General features: G+C 46.5%; 1 protein-coding gene across 2 annotated transcripts in view; it reads right to left on the bottom strand.

Moving 5' to 3' along the window:
* unc13bb (unc-13 homolog Bb (C. elegans)) overlaps positions 1-19,913 on the bottom strand; it is an 82,986-nt gene that overhangs the window by 19,230 nt on the left and 43,843 nt on the right. For both annotated transcript variants that reach the window (XM_079756073.1, XM_079756072.1), the window contains exons 10-23: positions 19,525-19,615; positions 11,024-11,070; positions 10,866-10,944; positions 9,895-9,969; positions 9,300-9,519; positions 8,559-8,786; positions 7,636-7,777; positions 6,941-7,110; positions 3,396-3,511; positions 2,428-2,591; positions 1,616-1,766; positions 1,366-1,434; positions 886-975; positions 407-544 (exon numbers count right to left, since the gene is read on the bottom strand). In XM_079756073.1, coding sequence (XP_079612199.1) covers positions 407-544; positions 886-975; positions 1,366-1,434; positions 1,616-1,766; positions 2,428-2,591; positions 3,396-3,511; positions 6,941-7,110; positions 7,636-7,777; positions 8,559-8,786; positions 9,300-9,519; positions 9,895-9,969; positions 10,866-10,944; positions 11,024-11,070; positions 19,525-19,615 — 1,780 coding nt within the window. The remainder of the gene's footprint in view (positions 1-406; positions 545-885; positions 976-1,365; positions 1,435-1,615; positions 1,767-2,427; positions 2,592-3,395; positions 3,512-6,940; positions 7,111-7,635; positions 7,778-8,558; positions 8,787-9,299; positions 9,520-9,894; positions 9,970-10,865; positions 10,945-11,023; positions 11,071-19,524; positions 19,616-19,913) is intronic.

A 19,913-nucleotide genomic window follows, 5' to 3' on the forward strand; every position in this document is an offset into this window, starting at 1 on the left:
TGTCACACATTTATAAAGAAATGTATGAAGAAGGAAAGAAGGAAGGAAAAAATCACAATGCACTGTTCATTTGGAGTCTAGTTTGTTTTTCATATAAAGTGCCACTTGTTTTACTCCGTCTACAAAGCTTCCACTTTATAATTTATGCTGTTTGAACCTTTTGTTTTTTTGTTCACACTGTTTGTTCTGTTTGTCTTGACTTTAGCATCTATTTTTGTTTTCATCAGCACTTTGTATTTTTTGTTTTGTATCTTATCCTGTGTTTTCCACTGCTGCTGGGCTGTTGTAACAAAGGAATTGATTAATAAAGTTGCTATCTAGTCCAACTAGTAAAGCTATTTAAAGTACATGTATGACCATATGTCATGTCCATGGCAGATCCCTAGTGTGTGAGTGGTGGACCGACCGTGTCCAGCGGCTGGTACTGTCGGCTGTACAGCTCCTGGCAGTTGTTGAAGATGTAGTCATAGGTGGAGTTCAGGCAGGCCTTCACACAGTCCCGCACCACCTGGCTGGCCCGCGGCGGGGACTGCAGCTCCTGGACCTGGCCACCAGGGGGTGACAAAACGACGCAGACGTTACTTAGGAATCAGGAGGGTGCTCCGCCATCGATGTACAGTATATATCAACAAAAACAATGCTAAAGCTGGTGGATCTATTTGATAACATGTATGATGAATTTAAGACTGTAGAACACTATTAGAATAATAATATTTTGATTGTATTAACTGCATAAGGCAGTTATTTTAAATACAATAGCACATTATTTTAAGTATATTTTACCCCATTATACATAAAAAGGTAACAAACATATCCATATGCAAACTGTCCATCCATAAGGGAGGAGGAGGAGGAGGAGGAGGAGGAGGAGGAGGAGGAGCATACCTTCATCCTGAAGAAGGTGATGCTGGTGAGGAGGTCCACGGTGGACTTGAGGTCCTGGAGGCGGTCCTTACTGCTGGCCGGGAAGTGGTTCTGCACAAAGCAACAACATCTTCACTGGTTTGGCTGAGCTGTTTTATTGATTGATTAACTCAAAATTAATCAGCCTTTCTTTGTATTATGAAAGCGACTGGAATCTGATAGAATAAATTAATAAATGCAAACATGAAATTGTTCAGACTCTCAGATATACGCCGCTACTTCTGTGAAGTCTGATACTTAGATAACATCTTGATAAGCAACGATATTGAAAATGTTTCTTTTACATTTATGTAAAGTACCGTTTGGAAAAGTGGTTGCCTTCAGTCGGTAATAATAAGACGCGAGTCCAAAACACACAGTGGTTAAGATGAACCGATGTTGCATTTATCCCTATCTTGTGCTTGTTGTGCCTAACTAGTTCTAGTTAGAACTAGTTCTTACCCGGTACGTGGAGAGGTCTATTCTCAGAGAGTTGTGGAGCTGGTCCAGGAGTTTGACAAACCGTTCTTTCTGTGAAGCAGAAGAAAAGGATTAGAGTGAGCGAGTGAGCGAGTGAGCAAGTGAGAGAGTGAATGAGTGAGAGTGAGTGAGTAAGTATGTGAGTGCATGCGTGGGTACCGACCCCAAAGTTAGAGTGAATGAGTCGGTGTATGGTGTGTGTGTGTGTTTTTGTGTGTGCATGAGCACCGACCCCGAAGTTGGAGGCGGCAAAGCGGTCGGAGGCGGTGACGCTGGTGGAGGCGGTGGTGTGGGCGTAGAAGGCGTTGATGTTGGCCAGCAGGGTGCTCATCACCGCGGGGACGCCCGGACACATGTACTTGGACGACAGACACGCAAAGTGCCTGAAACAGACCAGCAGAGGGCACCACACTAAGACTCTGAAGCCTCCAGCAGCCACAACGTTTGTCTCACAGTGTGGCCTCACAGGACATGGGAACAAGGGACTGAGCCAGCATTGCTATCCTTGTTTAGACCAACAGATGGCGCCAGAGTAAAGGACGGACATCACAGAACCAAAAATTGGGTTAGAGAAGTTAATGAAATTATTTGTTACTACTACGTCGGAGGGGGAGAGGAGGGGGACAGAGACGCACACAGTGTGCGAGACAGAGACAGAGACAGGAGAGAGAGAAAGAGAAAGAAAGAACACGAGAAAGAGAACGAGAGAGAAAGAGAAAGAAAAAACAAGAGAGAGAAACAAAAACAACAAGAGTGAAAGAGAGAAAGAACAAGAGAGTGAAAGAGAAAGAGAACAAGAGAGTGAAAGAGAAAGAGAACGAGAGAGAGAGAGAACAAGAGAGTGAAAGAAAGAAAGAGAAGGAGAGAGAGAGAGAGAACAAGAGAGTGAAAGAAAGAAAGAGAACGAGAGAGAGAGAGAGAGAGAGCGAGAGCGAGAGCGAGAGCGAGAGAGAGAGAGAGAGAGCCTGAGATACACAGGGACTCCGCAGAGAGAGAACCTCACCTCACACACTTATGAGACAGAACGACAGACCCCCTACGTACGTCATGGCCTGGTAGATGGACTCGATCCCGTAGCGCATGGCGAACTCATCCACGATCTCCTGGGCCACCTCCTCAAAGTACACCCTCCAGGAGTCGTCCCCGCGGGCCTCGGGGATGCGGACCACCCCCTGGCCCAGCACGTCCGTGTAGTGGTGGAACAGGTTCTGGGGGGGAGGCGAGCCAGGGTAACTTTAGGTCAGGGACTGCAGATGTAAATTAGCCTTAGGCTAATTTGTGCGATGCACCAAGTAGTTACGTATATGTTTCAATTGCACATGGTCCCTTTCAAATAAAATTGAAATTACGACTGGAACCCCCCACACCCCTCACCAATAACTTAAGGCGGTTAACGCGAGAACAAGGCAGAAGGCTTAAATGGTAAATGGACCGCATTTAAACAGCGCTTTGCTAACCAGTGTCCACTCAAAGTGCTTTACAATATTGCCTAACATTCCCCAATTCGAGCACACATTCACACGTACGGCGACAGCCAGCTCGTCAGGAGCAGTCAGGGTGAGGCGTCTTGCTAAGGGAGACCTCGACACTCAGATAGGAGGAGCCGGGGATCGAACTAGCAACCTTCCGATTACCAGTCAACCCGCTCTACCTCCTGAGCTACTGCCATACGAGACCCTCGTACTCAAGAGGCGTGATCAGACGACGATACACGTCTCACCTTCGCCTCCCGCACATTGTCATGAAGCCTTGGACAAGCAATCACCCGTGTCGCTATAGTTAGACATGCTAGGTCAAGGTTCCTTCATTGCCATTGGCAACTGGTGCATAGGAAATGTGGCTGGAACCTCATGCATGGTACAGACAAAGGAAAATGGGTCACAGCCACGACACTCGAAAACACGAAAGCACGTTCATAATTAAGGCAAGGACTGGAAGAGCTCTTGCGCTAAGTCGCTATCCTGGCGGTACCATCTCAGCACCTTTTCTTAAGATGGTATATATTTAAGTACCTCGTGCAGACAGGTGTACTGGACGTGGTACGGGGCCACCTTCTCCTCCCCTTTGATCTCCACGCTGATCTGCAGGCGGATGGCGCCCGACACCGCTGACTTGTCCGTTCTCTTCTCTGGGAGAGGACACACGGAGACACAGGGTTAGGGGGCACACAAGCACACACACACACACACACACTATCGAATGCACGCACACACACTATCGCACGGACACACACACACACACAATATCGAATGTGTTAAGTTACATTTCTTTGCGCCTCTATCCTATTTTTTACGGTAGCCATTTACCCGTTACTAGGAAGCGCACAGCAATGGCTAGGTACTTGGTATGTGCTGTGTTTTTTTTCCCGCAAGGCTGTAATGATGTAAGGTAATGTAGCTATAAATAAATGGACTAAACAAGCTGCATAAGAAAAATGATTGGAGTTTAACAGCATGCAAGCACGTGTACGTACACGCACACACACAGACTTCAATATACACACTTGGAAATGTGTTTATGATTCCATCCCAGCACTTGCATGGTTAAATAATAAACTCTCGTAGTTCGTATCCACAGAGGCCGACTCCTCCTGCTTGTTTAAAGGCCTTGAGGCCATTCGAGAAGTTTCCCATTCATGAATGAACTTCAGCCTCTCCAGGTCCTAAGCACAACGGAGAGAGGCAGGTACATCAGAGTGTCGGAGTTCTGATTCCAGAGGATTTAGACAGCAGTTTCCCCCCCGGTGTGAACGTTGTTAGAGGAACTGCAAATAGAACCACAGCTTTACCACCCCCTTCACCAGCACCACCCACTTACCCCCATGAAGATTGGTACAGAGGAGCGGGTGGTGTGTGTGTGTGAGTGTGGTGTGGTGTGTTCCGTTTGTTGGGTGGTGTGTGTGTGTGTGTTGCTGGGAACAGCCATTGGAGCTAGTTATACGCGTGTATGTGTGTGTGTTGCACCCTCCCCTACCATTTGCCCTGACAGCCTGGTTATTAGCGGTAATTTGTACATGTTGCTGTAGCAATGCGTTTACCGCCCGAGAGCTGCTGCTAGCTAATCACAGCGGGGGGTCGGGGGGCAGGGGGAGTTTGGGTTGAGGAAGAGGCCCTGGGCCGCCTTCACCAAGCAGCCATCTTGGTTTGGAACGCGGAGGGTTGCCAGCCAAAGGATTCTTGGAAGAGAATCGTCAGCAGAGTGGAGCGTAGTTTAAGTCGTTGTTTTATAGTTCGACAGAATTTTTGATCTAAACCAATTTGATCCTTTCCAAAAAAATTTGTGATTCCAAAAACGCTTGTCACAAACAGTAAAATTGGACAAAGAAAGCCCGGACATAAACATATACAGCACAGGGGGAAAGAAATGGCAACGTCCACTATTGCCATGGTTTATACCGTCTAATCCATTACAACCACCACTTCATGTCATTCCTTCAAACAAAACAAACAACAAGACAAACATCACTAATTGACTCTGTGTTGTAATTTCAAAGAACCTGTATGATTCCCAGTAGAATAACACTGCAATAATCTGAAACCTGCGATAATATTTTCATTTTTAATTCAAATAGAAAGGTTAAACACCCTCCTTCATATTTACGTGATTGAAAAAGAAAATCTTAATTGGATTTGAAAACATTAATATTCCGCACAGTGAGGTTCTGTTAAGAGACTGCGTTGCCATGGTGGACAATCTCAGCGGCGTAATTAAAAGGCAAGCCATGATGATTGGCCACTCGACAACACACACTCAATCACACCAAAGCGGCACAGTAACCGCGCACACTGTCCACTCACACAGTCACACACTCCTTGACACACACTAATACATCAAGAAATATTAGAATAATCCAATTATATAATAAATAATAATGCAAATTGTTTTCTAGGACGTTAAGGTACAACTGCCGCAAACACGGGTTGACCCGTAAAATAAATGTTAAAATATTTGTATTGTCACAATTTAAAACCAGAACACAAAAGAGAGAACTTAAGAGTAAAAATCAACTCCCTCCGAAGTCGCTGATTGACCTTCGCTGCTTACTGAGGATTATACGTCCGTCATGTCAACCAAAAGTTTTCCAATTCACAAATAAAGCTGTTGATAGAAAAAGCTATCCAACTTCTATTGAAGAAATCTTTGTTTGTTTTGCTTTAGCACCCATTAAATGTTCCCCTGCTCAAAGGGCATTAATATCCCGCAGCACAATCTGAGCTCAAGCTGTCTTTCACTTAACCTCTTACATTTGCATTTATATTACATTTATTATATTTATATCCCAATAACAGCTAGTTACGAGGTCCAGGGAGCTATTTTTATTTCAGCCTACAGCATAGCCCACCCATTAGGGAGGAAGACAAAGAATGAAGGGATGGAACAGGGGAGGACGCAACAAAGAGACAGAAGACAAAGAGAGACGGGAGGTCAGTGCAACAAAAGGAGAGGGTTTGACGCAGACATGAAACGTGTCTGTGTGACGGTACAACAGACCCCTGGGAAATGCCTCATTGGTGAGAGTAAAAATGGCATAGGAACAAACTGTAAAAGGAATGATCTAAAATGGTTGTGATCATTGAAAACAAGTGCAAATGTCCTTAAAGTCTAGCGGTACATAATGGGAACTATGTACATAATGGGAATAATGTACCCATTATTGAAATATATGCATGTGTATGTGGTGTGTGTGTTTCTATGCGTGTGCGTGTTCATTTATTTTTTATATTTGTTAGATTTGTATGTGTGCAGGTGCATAGTTTTTTGCATTTGTATGTGTTCCTATTTTTACATGTGTATATTTGTATTAGTGCCTGTGTGTGCATATTTGTATGTGTGTGTATTTGTAGGTGTGCCTGTGGGTGCATATCTGTTAGCGGCCGTGTCATTTATTTAGCATGCCGTAGGTTTCCCAGATTTCAAATTGGGAACTCCCGAGTTGGAGCTCCAAGTGATTTGCCCAAGGGCGGTGGCAGGGCGTTACCGTGTTTCCTGGTGTGGCGCTCCCAGGCCAGGTCTGCAGCCGGGCGGGTCGGAGAGCTAGACAGCGTCTCCTAAACCAGCCCACCGGCGTGGTGGAGGAGACGCTGAGTGGCGCTCCGAGGGTCCGGTCTGCCACCAGCACTCCGTGTGGGAGGACGGGGGAATCCACATTGCACAGATGAATAAATAAATACGGCTATGAAAAAAATATTGTGAAAGATAAAATGAGGCCATAGATGTATTAATAAATATAAATATAAATAAATGTGTCAAAGGTTTCCCTCAAAATAAAAATAAATGTTTTTTAAATTTTAAAAAAGTATGAATTAGAAAAACGGCTACTTTCATTTATTTCAGGGACTTCTGTTTCATAAGGCCACATTCGTTCATTTATTTATTTAATCATTGTTTATGCTTTGTGATGAGTGCGATGGACAGGAAGGTATGGGAGCTAGAGGGGAATCGAACCCGGGTCGAATGGTACGTGCTCTACCCAGTGGACCGCCGGGGCTCCCTGTATCGATCTACTGAATGCCAGATGTGAACAGCAATGGACGCATTGGAGCAGAGTGACACTGACCCAGGTTGTACCAGACGTCCATCTCTCCGCTGAGGGTCCGGACCTCGATGATGCTCTGGCCCAGGAAGTCGTCCGACTCCCTCTTCAGACGCTGCTTCACGCGGGATTTGATGTCGTCGTCCTCGTCCCACACGCGCACTTTGATCCGGTCTGAGGAGTTGTGGCACTCGCTGGGTGGACACCGCAGATGTACATCTACATTTACCACTCTGTCTTTTGTTTCAGACGCTCTTCTCCAGAGCGGAGTCCGAGCACCATCAACACACAATCAATCTCAGAGGAGCCGAACTGAACAAAGCACAAGTGCTGTGGGACCTATCGGTTCCCAAAGAATGAGCAGAATGAATGATACGTCACATGAGTTTGGAAGAGAAAATGTAAGAAAGGCAAAAGCCTGCAGGGTAGCCCAGACAAGGTTAGGGGGTTTGAAGTCCAGCTTAAAGGTGCTGGGTTCAATCCCCCAATGCTCCCAGTCTACCTGTAGAGATCCCAGTGCAGCATTCCCTCTAATTTTATTGTTGCTTCAATGTGGCTGTTGAGGAACCAAGCCTAAGAATCTTACTCTTGTGTAAACTCGTGTAAAATAAGATGCAATAAAAGCAACTCTGATTCGGGTTGCTTGTAAGTGAGGTTGTTTATGAGTGAGGTAAGGTTCTGGAGGATTCATGAGTGTGTGTAGGAGCGGCTGGACTCACAAGTGGTTCTTCTCCTCCCAGACCGGGTTGAGGTTCCCGTAGATGGTCTTGGTCCTCTTCTTGGTCTTGCCCACCTGGACCGTGACGTAGGGGTCGCTGGAGCCCGTCTTATCCTTGGCCTGGAGACCCTGGGCACAAACAACTACAAACACAACATTAAAGGGTCAAATATACACAAAGGGGAGGGCTCAACTTAACACAGAATATAAAGTGTCGAGAAGAAACTGCTCTTGAGTGACTGACTGACTGACCTACTAACTGATTATAGGCATGAAGGGGACCTTCATGCCTATAATCTGAAACTGACTGAAAAGAGTGTTTGAGTACGGTAATTAAGGCTCTAAAGTAGTCTTTAAGGACATCAATCTGTAGTTCTTAAGGGCGTGTTGTGTAGTTCTTAGCAGTGATGGTGATCTTGGCAGTCTGACTCTAGTTCATCAGAGGCTAACCTGTAGATCTTAAGAGGCTAACTGGTGGTTCTCAAGGGGGTGTTCATGCAGTTGTTTCCAAAGATTTTGATGTTGGCTGTCTGACTAGGTCCTAAAGGGATACACAATACGATTTCAGAACTGCTGGCGCAACTATATTATCCACAGTGACAAAAATAGAATCAAACTACATTATGTTGTCTTGTTGCTGGCACTCGTCTTGAATATGCAACTATTCAGAACACATTGAAAATCATTTGAGAGTAATTAAAGGGTATTTAACTTGTAGTACTTAAGAGGGTAACTCTTAGGTCACTTTTAGGCTAACTGGTTACCAGTGGTGGTGATCTTGGCTGTCTGACTAGTTCTTAGGACGTAACCAGTACTTATTAAGGGGAGCTGGTGCCATGTTTACCAGTGATGGTGATCTTGGCTGTCTGGCTAGTTCTTAGGACGCAACCAGTACTTCTTAAGGGGAGCTGGTGTCATGTTTACCAGTGATGGTGATCTTGGCGGACCACTTGGAGGTTCCGTCCAGGACGCTCTGCTTGATGGTCTTCATCTGCTGGCCGTGGAGGGACTTGTTGACGCCGAACACGTCCCTGATGACGTCGAACACCTCGGGCTTGTTCCTCTCCCTGATCTTCATGCGGTCCTTCATGGCCATGATGATGTTCTGGGTGCGGTCGCCCGCGCCGTGCTTCGAGCTCTTCTCAGCCGCGCCTGGAACACATTCACACACACACGTCGTAAGCACACATACAATATACAAGTGGACACCCACAGCACACACACACACACACACACACACACACACAGCATAAGACTAAACATACATACACAACAGATCCACATACAACATACAAGACTAGTAAAGACTCAGAGACATAATATACAAAAATACACTTTAACACAGATTGACAATTACATTTAAGGCATTTAGCAGATACTTTAGTCCAAAGCGACCTAAAACCATTTATGCACACATTCACACACTAAAGGCGGAGTCAACCATGGAGGGTGACATCTAGGGGATCGAACTAGCAACCTTCCAGTTACAGGGTCAACCCGTTCTACCTCCTGAGCTACTACCGTCCTGCGCACAATTTACACACAAAAGATTCCGCTAGACACTGCAGTTCTTGGGGTTCGAACCAAGCAACCAACAAACACCGGCACCATTAGACCGCGCCGCTCAGAGGAAACGGATACAGCCCTCATAGCGGTGTGACTCACGCTGGAGGCAGTCGGCATTGAGCAACTCCTGGCACTTCTCGTGGCACTTGACCCCGCACTCGGAGCAGCGCATGCCCTGGCGCGCGATGCCCCACAGCAGCCCCTCGCAGTCGTAGCAGTAGGTGGGCGTGGTGGCCGTCCACACCTCGAAGTTGTGCGGCGTGGTGCAGGAGATGGGGTAGATGAGGGCCTGCAGGCTCTTCTTGTACACGTGGGTCTTCTGCAGGGGGGACAGACGTGGAGATGCGCGCAAAGGGTCACTTTTTGTTTAAAGGCTCAAAATTGTCGACTAGTTTTAATACAGCTTCTGCTTTAACCCCAAGAGTTTAATTCACAGAGATACAATTATTTAATCCAGACTCAGGGGGGCCAACTACATAGATCCATTTCATCTGCAGAATCTCTCGCCATCTTCAAATAGAAATCTTAGTACGCATCACATCAACCAAACTTTTTCAGAATTTAGAACAAACTGAAGAACGCAGATGTGATGTGAACACATGCTGGCGTCATTTCATGATAAATCTCCTGAATGAATGAATCCTAAGGTAAGCCATGCGGGACAAAGCCCTTGCTCTGAGCAGCTTGTACGTACCAACTCCTCGTCCTTGATCGAGGACCGGGCCGACATGGAGGACGCGATCCCCGCCTTCCGAGCCTGGACCAGGGACTGAACCACGAAGAGAGCCAGGGGCGGCCGCAGTACCACAAGTCAATCACCGACATCACACACGCACAACCCGAAAACAACACCCCGACGTACCCCCAGAGCGATCCACAGAGAATTAAGAGTTTAAAAGAAAACTTAACTGGCAGGGTATCTTAAGGGTATTAGTGGTGGGATTTGGGGTAGCAGGGTGGTTGTTAACAGAAGAGGAAGCACCTACTAACTATCATTAGGAAGAACAAAAACTCATAAAAACATAACGGAAGGGGAGGTTATGCCGAGACCCGTTAGTGAGAAAGAACGGAGTAAGGGAAGTGCTAGCTACAAACTGAGGGTTAGTACTCACCCGGGTTAGTTTGGCAAAACAACCCCTACAGACAGCTCACCAGGTGACCAGAGAGCAGCCCGGGGGGGGGGGGGGGGGATTTACCGGTCTAACGGTATCATCTTCATTAAGGGGAATATCAAGCAGGAACTTAATTAACCTGAGAGACTTCCTGAAATGATGGAAGCACTCTGTGTTTATGTTACGGCGTCCAAAGGGCGGAGGAGCACTTTGCTACGCGCCGTGGTGTACAAAGAGGAGTTGATGCGTTTGACCCGATTCGTCCTACTTGATATTGTTTCTGGAGCAGAAAGGGGGTTATGGAACAGGGGGTGTGTTCTATTCACTTACCATGGCCTGACCAAGGAGTGTGAACGCATTCAAGAGAGTTGTGGGGGGAATAGTTTTGGGTTTAGGAGAGGAGGAAGAGAAACGTTAGCACTTGGATTTTCATATTTAGTGCCATTTTTGTTGTCGTTGTTTTTGGTAACCTTCTCATCCTAGATGTACCCTCTAAGAAGGTTCAAGATCACAACAAACAACACACACAGACACACACACGGGTGTTACGCACCACGTCGCTGACCAAGGGAATGGGCTTCTTCTTGCGAAGGTCTGGCATGCTGTCAATACCGTAGAGACCCGTTCCTCCACTGGGGATACACACTCCAAAAGTTTAGACATTCTGGTTCAACTTTAATACTTATTATTAATTATTAATAATAGACTTACCCTGGTTTGGCCCAAGCCTGTCTGGCAGTGGACTCTTCATGGCTGACCTACAAGATCAAAATGTTAGATTTGACATGAAAATTTAGAATGCTAGAATTTAGAATCTTAGCATGAAGAATGTTAGCATTTAGGATGTCTTAATGTATGTTTTTTTGAATCGCAGAAAAAAAAAAATCATGTGCTTGGTATTGAAAAAAAAATAGGATTTGTTTGTCGACTTTGGTTGAGTTCCACACCTTGGGTGTCAGGGTGCATGGAAGTGTAATTGTAGGCTATGAAACAATATGAAACAACTTTATTTCACTAATTCAACTCAAACAAAGCTTTAGCAACTGAAGATAACAGACCATTAAAAAAATGAAAGAAGACATAGTACATATATCCGTCTATGGCATTACAAGCAGGATATAAATTATTAAAGTTACAGATGAGGAAGTGATTGGTACGTACAAATGAAAAGGAAAAATAAATACATAATCATGCTTGATGCTGAGCTGGACCATATGGGAACCATAGGATGAGCCGCGATGGGATGAAGAATACATGAAGACGCATAAAAAGTGAGTATATTTATTAGTCATTAACCTGGTCATCTTCTCTGCTAAACTCTGTGAAGGAAAATACAAACATAAATCATGGATTTTATCATTGCAGAAAATGTAAACACAAAAGGAATTAATGTTAAAAAACTAAATCAATTTGTGTCACTATCAAATATATTTTAAAGTTGCAATTTGTGAGATAAAGCCCCTCCCAGTGAGTAGGCGGGAGAATTCTGGCATTAATCCCCCCCTCAATAATAGGCCTTTCACAAAGAAATGTCTGAAAACTTCTCTGGAGGTAAATCTTTCTGGCCCCCTGGTCTCAATTCATGACGAGCGAGTGTACGTGATGCTGACGTGTTGATGGTGTAACTATCCAACGACTGGCTTGAAACCGTGAGTAAGGAGTGTAGCTGCATCATACTTTTCTCTTCTTTCCTGTATTTAACATTCAAACGCCTTTCTCCTTTCCACTCCTACGTTGATATTGCGGATATCCCTAAATAAATGCAGTATTGATATCACCGCAAAAGAGGCAGTACCAGGGAGTTGGTAGCCTAAACCAACAGCTTTGATATGTTGTCAACTGAATACTGCGTCCTCCACTGCATACTTTTTGCGTCACTCTTTGCCTCCTACACAATCCACCCAGGCGCCACCCATCACCTAAGTTTACAAACTATCTCCGATATGTGTGAACACGTCTGATACGTCTTATCTCTGGTTGTGTGTTGCATGTTTGAAAGGGCAACTCCTGAGTTCCTGTTTGAAAGGCCTATAACAGTGTTCTGTCCAATCTGACTGGCTGTGCAACGCTGTGACATGAACTAGCCTGGCTTGGCTGGCTTATTGGCGTGAATGAGAGGGGGTTAGGAGTGTCTATAGTAAGATTCTTGTAAACAAAGAGGCACAGCCAGTTTTCACTATTTGTAGAATATATTTTAGGATGTGATTATCAGCATTGACTACAGATATTTATTATTTAGCAAGCTAGGTAAAATTGTGACTTTACACATTGCCACTAAGTTGAATGAACATAACTACTGTGACGTAAGGGAAATCTCTGTATGTTAGTACCTTGGTTAAAATCCTCCAGAGAATAGGACCCTTGGGACCCCTGTGAGCCGTGTGAGCCATGCGACCCAGTATAACACCTGGACAGTCTTTGAGTCTGCCTCTTTTCCCTGAGAATACGCTGGAAGTTGGCGATGCGTTCTCTATGGCCAACATCCTCGGGCCCTTTGTGCTCCTTCTCGTCCAGGGCACAGTCTTCCTCTATGGGGATCAAACCTGACCCACTCCGACCCAGCCCCTGAGCTACTGCTGGTCCCACCACAAGGCTGCCATCCTTGTCGTTTGAGCTGGTGTCCAGGGTTGGATCCTTATCAGACACCTCTCCGTCCCCGTCACTGGTCGGGACCTCTGCTGCACTCTGCGAGACCTCGATGGAGTGACGCTGGATTAGGGAGCCGGCGGGGAGAGTCGCTTCATTGGGGGATTTTTGAGGAGAACTGTTCGGATTCTCATTTGTTTGATCACAGTGCACATAGTCTGACAGCTCGCCAAATTCCGTTGCCGGAGCGACTTGATCAGTAGGGTTCTGGGGTGGATTGCTCTTTCCCTTTGCATTCTGGGATGGGACCACATCACCCCAAAGGAGTTCAGGGGATGCACTCCCTGGAGAGGGAGCTGCCTCAGGCACAAACCCAGTGACATCGATGTCAAATTCTGAGTCGGTTCCGTCCATCTTTTTGAAAGCTCCTTTGAAAGCCGACTTGAACGTGAGCACTGCCTTGCTCAAAGCCATGATGTCGAAGCTAGCAGCGGCGAGGGTCTCCGTCGCGTTCTCCAGACCGTCTAAAGAGCGCTGGTCGCCCGACTTTAGCTCAATGGGGACACCACTGTCCCTGGGCACGAAGCAGTCATAGGTCCACTCCCTGTCCAGGCTCTCGGCAGAACGAGCCAGGGTGCGGGCCGAGGAGTGGCAGGTGCCCCGGGGCGAGTCCCTCTCCAGGTAGCTCTCGTCACAGTCTGTGAGCAGCACAGTCGAACAGCTCAGGCTCCTGAAGGCGCCGAGGCTCCGGTCATCCGCGTACGCGCCCATGGTGTGGTATCCGGAGCTCCGCGAGAACAGGCAGTTGGCGGCACAGTTGCACTCCAGGTGGGCGTCTTCGCCCTGGGGCCTCCAGCCCAGGAAAACAGAGGAGCCAGCGGGGGAGTTGTAATGTTGGCCGAACAACAGCGAAGGATGCTCTGAGCTGCTGTGGGACGATTGACCAGCATTGCTGCTCTGGGTCTCTGTCGTCCATCTGTCCCACATCTCCGAGCAGTCCCCGCTGTTGGTGCACGAAAACATGTCCTCATCGTTCCACGCCCCTTCACCACGCCGCACACCTTGTTTCCTGACAACAGAGTCCCAGCCGTCGTAGAGTCGATCGGCGGCTGGCTGGAATCGGTCGCTCCTTTGTTGACAGATGGAGCTGTGGCACGAGGACAGGGAGCTGGTGCTCAGGTAGTGGTGGCCACAATGATGCTCCAGGCAACACAGGTCGGCCGCCCCGGGAACAGAAGGTCGATTCCTTGGGCTGTGACCCGAGTCATTGGGCTCCGGTTGCTTTGCCCTACGAGGGCTCAGGCTTTCTCTCAACTGTTTAGGTGATCTGTGTGTGGGTACGAGTCCGGCTTCTTTGCCCCACTCACAGCGGTTCAAGAGAGGACTGACGGCGGTGCATTGGGGGGTTTCGAAGGCGTTTTGTCTGCCAAGGCTGCCTCTTCTGACTCTCGCCATCTTGGAGAGAAGGGGTTTGGGCTCCGGTTCATCTGCGCCGCCCGAGTACAGCTCCCCTATCTCGCTGAGCACCGCGTCCACACAGCAGGACACCTCGTCCACCGACCCCCGCACCGACGTCAAATAGTCCCTCAGGTCCGAGATTTCCTCCTGGATTTTGTTGATGCCTCTCAGTTCCTTCAGGATGTGGTGTACTATGTTACCGGAGCCTTCTCCTTCTCCTTCATCATCTCCCTCCTCCTCGTCTTCTTCTTCATTCCTGGGTATGTTGTCCTCCACCACTCCGATGCCATCTTGGCAGTCAGAGCTGCTGGTTTCCCCTGACGGGGTGAGGTCCGGGGGATCGGGGGTGGAGGGGTCCACGTGGACGGTACAAGGGGCCTTCAGGGGGCCGCCTCGACTCAGCTCAAGAAACCCTAATACTGGTGGGCTAAGACCCCCTGTGTGACCGTGGCAGTTGGAGAACCCCTGGAGCCCTGCCGATGGGTCTCTCTTTAGAGGTCCACAGGTGAACGAGGTCTGATTGGTTGGTTTGATCTCGACCGATGGCTGGTGACGAGGAGGCTCGTGGCTTCCCGGTTCCGCCAGGGACTGCAGCTTCCCCCGAGTGTCCCGGTCAACCTTAGGGCTATGGGATCTCTGCTTGGGCAGCTCCCTCCTCTTCGGGGACTGGTGACGGGGGGAGGTGCCGGTGAAATGCCCATCCTGTCCACCGAGAGGCGCTCTGGAGAACATCCCTTAGAGGTCAGGAGGTCTGGGTCAACCTGTCTCTAACCATGGACCGACAGCTAAGGAAACGGCGTGAAAAGTCCTGGGTCATGTCACATTCTGACAGGGATCCAACAGGCCTGAGATCCGTCTCGCTTGACGCACGGACAAGCCTTAGACACACACACTGTAAGCAAATGCCATCATAGTCATAAAAACATTAAATGAAAGGCAAATAAGTAAAATAGCTGCTCAGTTAAAAGGTAGACAAGAGTACAACATTGAACAACTCGAATGTCAAATGTGATCCTCTTCTCCCCTCCCTTGCTTGATTTCACACATTGATTTTAATTGAATTCACACTGAACTGGCTTACAGTACAATGGGCAAAATAATATGAGCCCAACTGTTGCACAGCAGCAGCAGCAGGCAGCCGCGTGCACGCGTAGGACACGCTGCAGCTGGCTGTAGCTCTATAATTAGGGGAGAAGGGGAAGACAGCTTGGTAATTAGATGGCAGATCATTCCTCTCCTCCTAGGCCGTGTCAAAGTTCTACTCCCACACCAGCTGAGCGGATCCTTCCTGCTGGCCTAACCTGTGTGTCTGTGTGTGTGTGTGTGTGTGTCTCTGTATTTGCGTGTGTGTGACTTTGACTGTGTGTTAGTGTGTGTGTGTGTTAGATTGTGAGTGTGTGTGTGTTGGAGTGTGTGTGTTGGAGTGTGTGTGCTAGATTATGTGTGTTAGAGAGAGAGAGAGAGAGAGAGAGAGAGAGAGAGAGAGAGAGAGAGAGAGAGAGAGAGAGAGAGAGAGAGAGAGAGAGAGAGAGAGAGAGAGAGAGAGAGAGAGAGAGAGAGAGAGAGAGAGTGTGTGTGTGTGTGTGTGTGTGTGTGTGCGTGCGTGTGTGTCAAGCTTCTCTCAGAAGAACACCGTTTAATATGATGTTGTGCATGATGCTCCATGGCTCAACCCTCTCGGACATGAGCTGGTATATCAATTGATAATAATGATCTTCAGTTTTTCAAAAGGGAACAATAAAGTGTCATCTTAACTGCTAGTAATACTGCTAATTAATAATAATGTACTGCATTTATCCAGCCACTCAAAGCTCTTTCCATAGTGTGCTATATCGAGACTTATTGAATTCATTAGGTCATTTCTATTAATAAAGTTTCAGTTTTTTCAGTTTTACCCTGCTTTGCAATGCTTTGGGTGATCATTTATCTCAAATACCTCATCTCAGCACACAATGTGGCATTAATATAACTTTGTAACTCAAGACACATCTTCCTAGGGACGTAAAGAGATTGTATTTCATAATTTTCAAATTGTATAAACTCATCAAATACCTTGTTCAGGAGACCTTCAAGGTGTCCTCCTTGTTGTTTCGATAAAGTCTAACAAAGTCTAAATAACAACCAGTGACCAATCTCTCACATGTTTAAGATCAACTATTTAGGAAAACACATCATTCAAGAGGAGCAGGGTGAGAAGAAATCCTTCATAATTTAGCTTCTCATTAAAGTCCCACTGAAACACCTGTCAATTGCAGGATAACGCAATGCGTATCGTGTTACTAATCTCAAAGGTCCACAAGAGGAAGAGGAGAGGAGCTTGACTGCTTGTTTTTTTGGGTTGAACTTATCAGGAGGGGTTGACAACCCAGCTCAGGCAACGGCCGGCTTTACTGATGGGCTGATGGGAAAGGGGTGACAGCAGAGGTTGTCATCGCTGCACCCATTGCAGGACCGGTTTCTTATGCTTCTCAAGCAACGCAGCAAAACAACAGCTAAACAACAGCTCCACACAGAGCGTAGACACAGCTTGACAACCACGGCTACAAAGGCTGGTGTTTTTACATAGTTAACAACGCACTAGTTGCATGAACACACTCCGCAGCATACAAAGTGTAGGATATTCGAGCAGCTCCATACAGACTAATGGAATATTTGGTTAAGAGCTGAAGGGCAATGTAGGCTGTGGTAATGTGTGGGTAAAGACTTCCCAAGTTACTCAGACAAGAATAGAAGCAGCTAGTTAGTGGACAAATGTTAAGCAACCTGACCCATCTCAACAGCTGCACTACTTAATATGTCAATTTACAATTAATTTGCTTATTATTTTAGACTGGTCCAATTATTTTTTCAAATGAAAAGGTTTAGAGTAAAAGGTTTTGGAGTGTAAACAACAGCATACCTTACCTTGGCGTTGATAACTAAACAAAACAAATTAAACTAAGAACAAAATAATGAACTGCATGAAGGTTTGTTTAATCCATCAGGAGTGTGGATCAGTGCTGGAAAAAAAATGATTGCAAAGAAATATCCACTGTTGAATTCATCGTAATCCGTGGTTGAAGCGCAATCTCTAAGGTGGCATCTGAAACTGGGCATTTCCGTACGTGAGCTGGGAGGAGGAGGCTGGAGCTAGAGGACGGCGTGCCTCTCTCTCTCTCTCTCTCTCTCTCTCATAACTGCTGTGATACAACATTACATTACACAGCAGGATGGATTTACGCACCTCACAAGGCTGTAGAGAAAGGCATTCTGGGAAAAGTCTTCACATCAAACTTCTAAACTGCTCAGAGACACACACACGTTCCAAACTGCTAAAACTGCTCATATTTCTGATCCCGCCGCTATGACACCGGCGTGGCAGATTAACGGCGTGTCTTAATTGATTACAGTGGTCTCAACAGCCAGCTCTGCTCCTTAAGTGCTTCCCTATGTTCCAATAAATAATATCCGGACTCCTTTCACCTTGCCCGCCTCCCTCCTCCGCTGCCTGCGCTCACACGCCCCTTACGTCGCTGTATCAACCAGTCCTTGCAAACCAATCAGTAATGGGAACAGACTCGGAGGAATAAACTGTTGTCTGGGGAGCGCCGCGGGGCCCACCAGAGGGAAGATTTATAAACAGCCAGGGTACGGGATGCCTCACCAGACCTCTGTGCCCTGGTGACGGGTGAGGAGGCACTGCGGTTCATACACGTTCAGACCTACCACCTCTCAGGCAGCAGTGGGAGGTTGCCAGGTTATACTGGCGATATGTTTACATTTACATTTAGGGCAATTATCAGACGCTTTTATCCAAAGCGACTTACAATAAGTACATTGTGAAACAACATATCGCTGTCATACAGTAAGGATGTTAATAGAACCAAGTGCCAAGCACTAACAATCACTCGGTTAACCCATTCCCCGTATGTAACAAAGATATCTAGGATAAGACGCTACACAACTAAGTACTATAACCAAGTATGACACACAATAATGGCATACATTAAGTGCCAGGACACAGCCTGGGCGGTAGGCGTCCTCAACCCCTGCCTGCCTGCCTGCCTGCCTGCCTGCCTGCCTGAGTGTTACATTACCGCGCGTCACTTTGGATGAAATCATCTGCTGAATGACTAAATAAAGTGTAGAGTAGAAAAGGTAATTTGGCGGCGTGACCTGCATTGACACAGTCCTTAATGAGCAGGTCGTGCTCAGGAAGCCCGCCCAAGGGTGTCTACAGCCAGGCGGCGGACATTTGGGATTGAACCTGGTACGTTTTGGCTGGGAGCCAAACAGCCTAACCAATACACTGTACTGCCCCAGCCTGCGCCCCTCCCCGGGCCCAAGTCCAAACTCATTGAACATAGAACAGAACGAGGGATGTTTGAAAATGGAACATAGTGTACAATAGGTCCCTTTTATGAGGACCATTCATCTCCTTATAAGATACATTGCTTCAACTGGTTCAACCTGAGTACTTAACAAATTCCCATTACAGGATAAATTGGCCAATCCAATCGCAAAGTGACTTGTGCTTAATTGGAAATGTTTCACATTCTAGCTTCCCCATTACAGAGAGTACATTGACATGTAGTCAGAGGCACTTGATACTCATAAAATACACAACATAACGCTATCAGGTTCAATATGGCCACACATCCCCCCCTGGAGAAGGAGGAAAAATATGCATACTAGGTCCACATTCTAAATCAGAGAGAGACCAGAGACACAGAGACAGACAAAGAGAAAGAGGAAGAGAATATAATAAAAAACCCAGAGGTGAAACTCAACCAATACATCAGTTAGTGTTAGTGGGATCACTAATCAGTGTTAACACATGTTTCTTTTGAATCATTAAATCGGTTTGTTTGTTATGCTTGCCTGAGAAGATACCATATACTCCAGAGTATTAAAGCACCATCTCTGAATGAATTAAAGCATCTCTGAATTAAATGTAGCTCAAATGACCATATAAAATGACGATGTGTAAAATGTTTTGTTGGGAACCCAGATTTACAGCTGTAAACCAAGAATACAACAACAGCATCCACCACAGTTTGGTTCTCAAACTGATATGTGATGTGTTTTGTACTGAAGGAATGCAGCGATAAAACATTTAAAGTGTCTTGCAAATCCATTCAGATCAGCTGTGGAAATGTGAATGACTAATAGCAATAATTATAGCCTACCTCTCGGAGTTGTACTCTCACTTTATTGATGGCCTTCAACCAGCGCACCCTGGAGGGAGTGAAGGGTAATGGCGGCCCATCGTCATGGAAACTGAGGACCAAGAAACACTTCATCAACCTGTGAACTCCAGGGAACTTCCCGCATACCTAACACTAGGAGAACAACATTGTGTTTTTGATTTGATATTTACAGTATGTTGCATATATCTTTTGAATATGTACACTTTAACGCTGCAGTGCCAGTTCTAAATGGGCCTTTTGCTCATATTGCTGTTTGTAGCTCTTTCAAGAACGGCTGACCAAAACAACTTCACAATCAACACTGCACTTCCTTGGGTCCTCATCAAGTGGGATGCACATTGGATGAACGGTTGGACACATAGTAAGAT

The sequence above is a fragment of the Pollachius pollachius genome, assembly GCF_949987615.1.
Source record: "Pollachius pollachius genome assembly, chromosome: 18".
In the NCBI taxonomy this organism is placed as follows: Eukaryota; Metazoa; Chordata; class Actinopteri; order Gadiformes; family Gadidae; genus Pollachius; species Pollachius pollachius.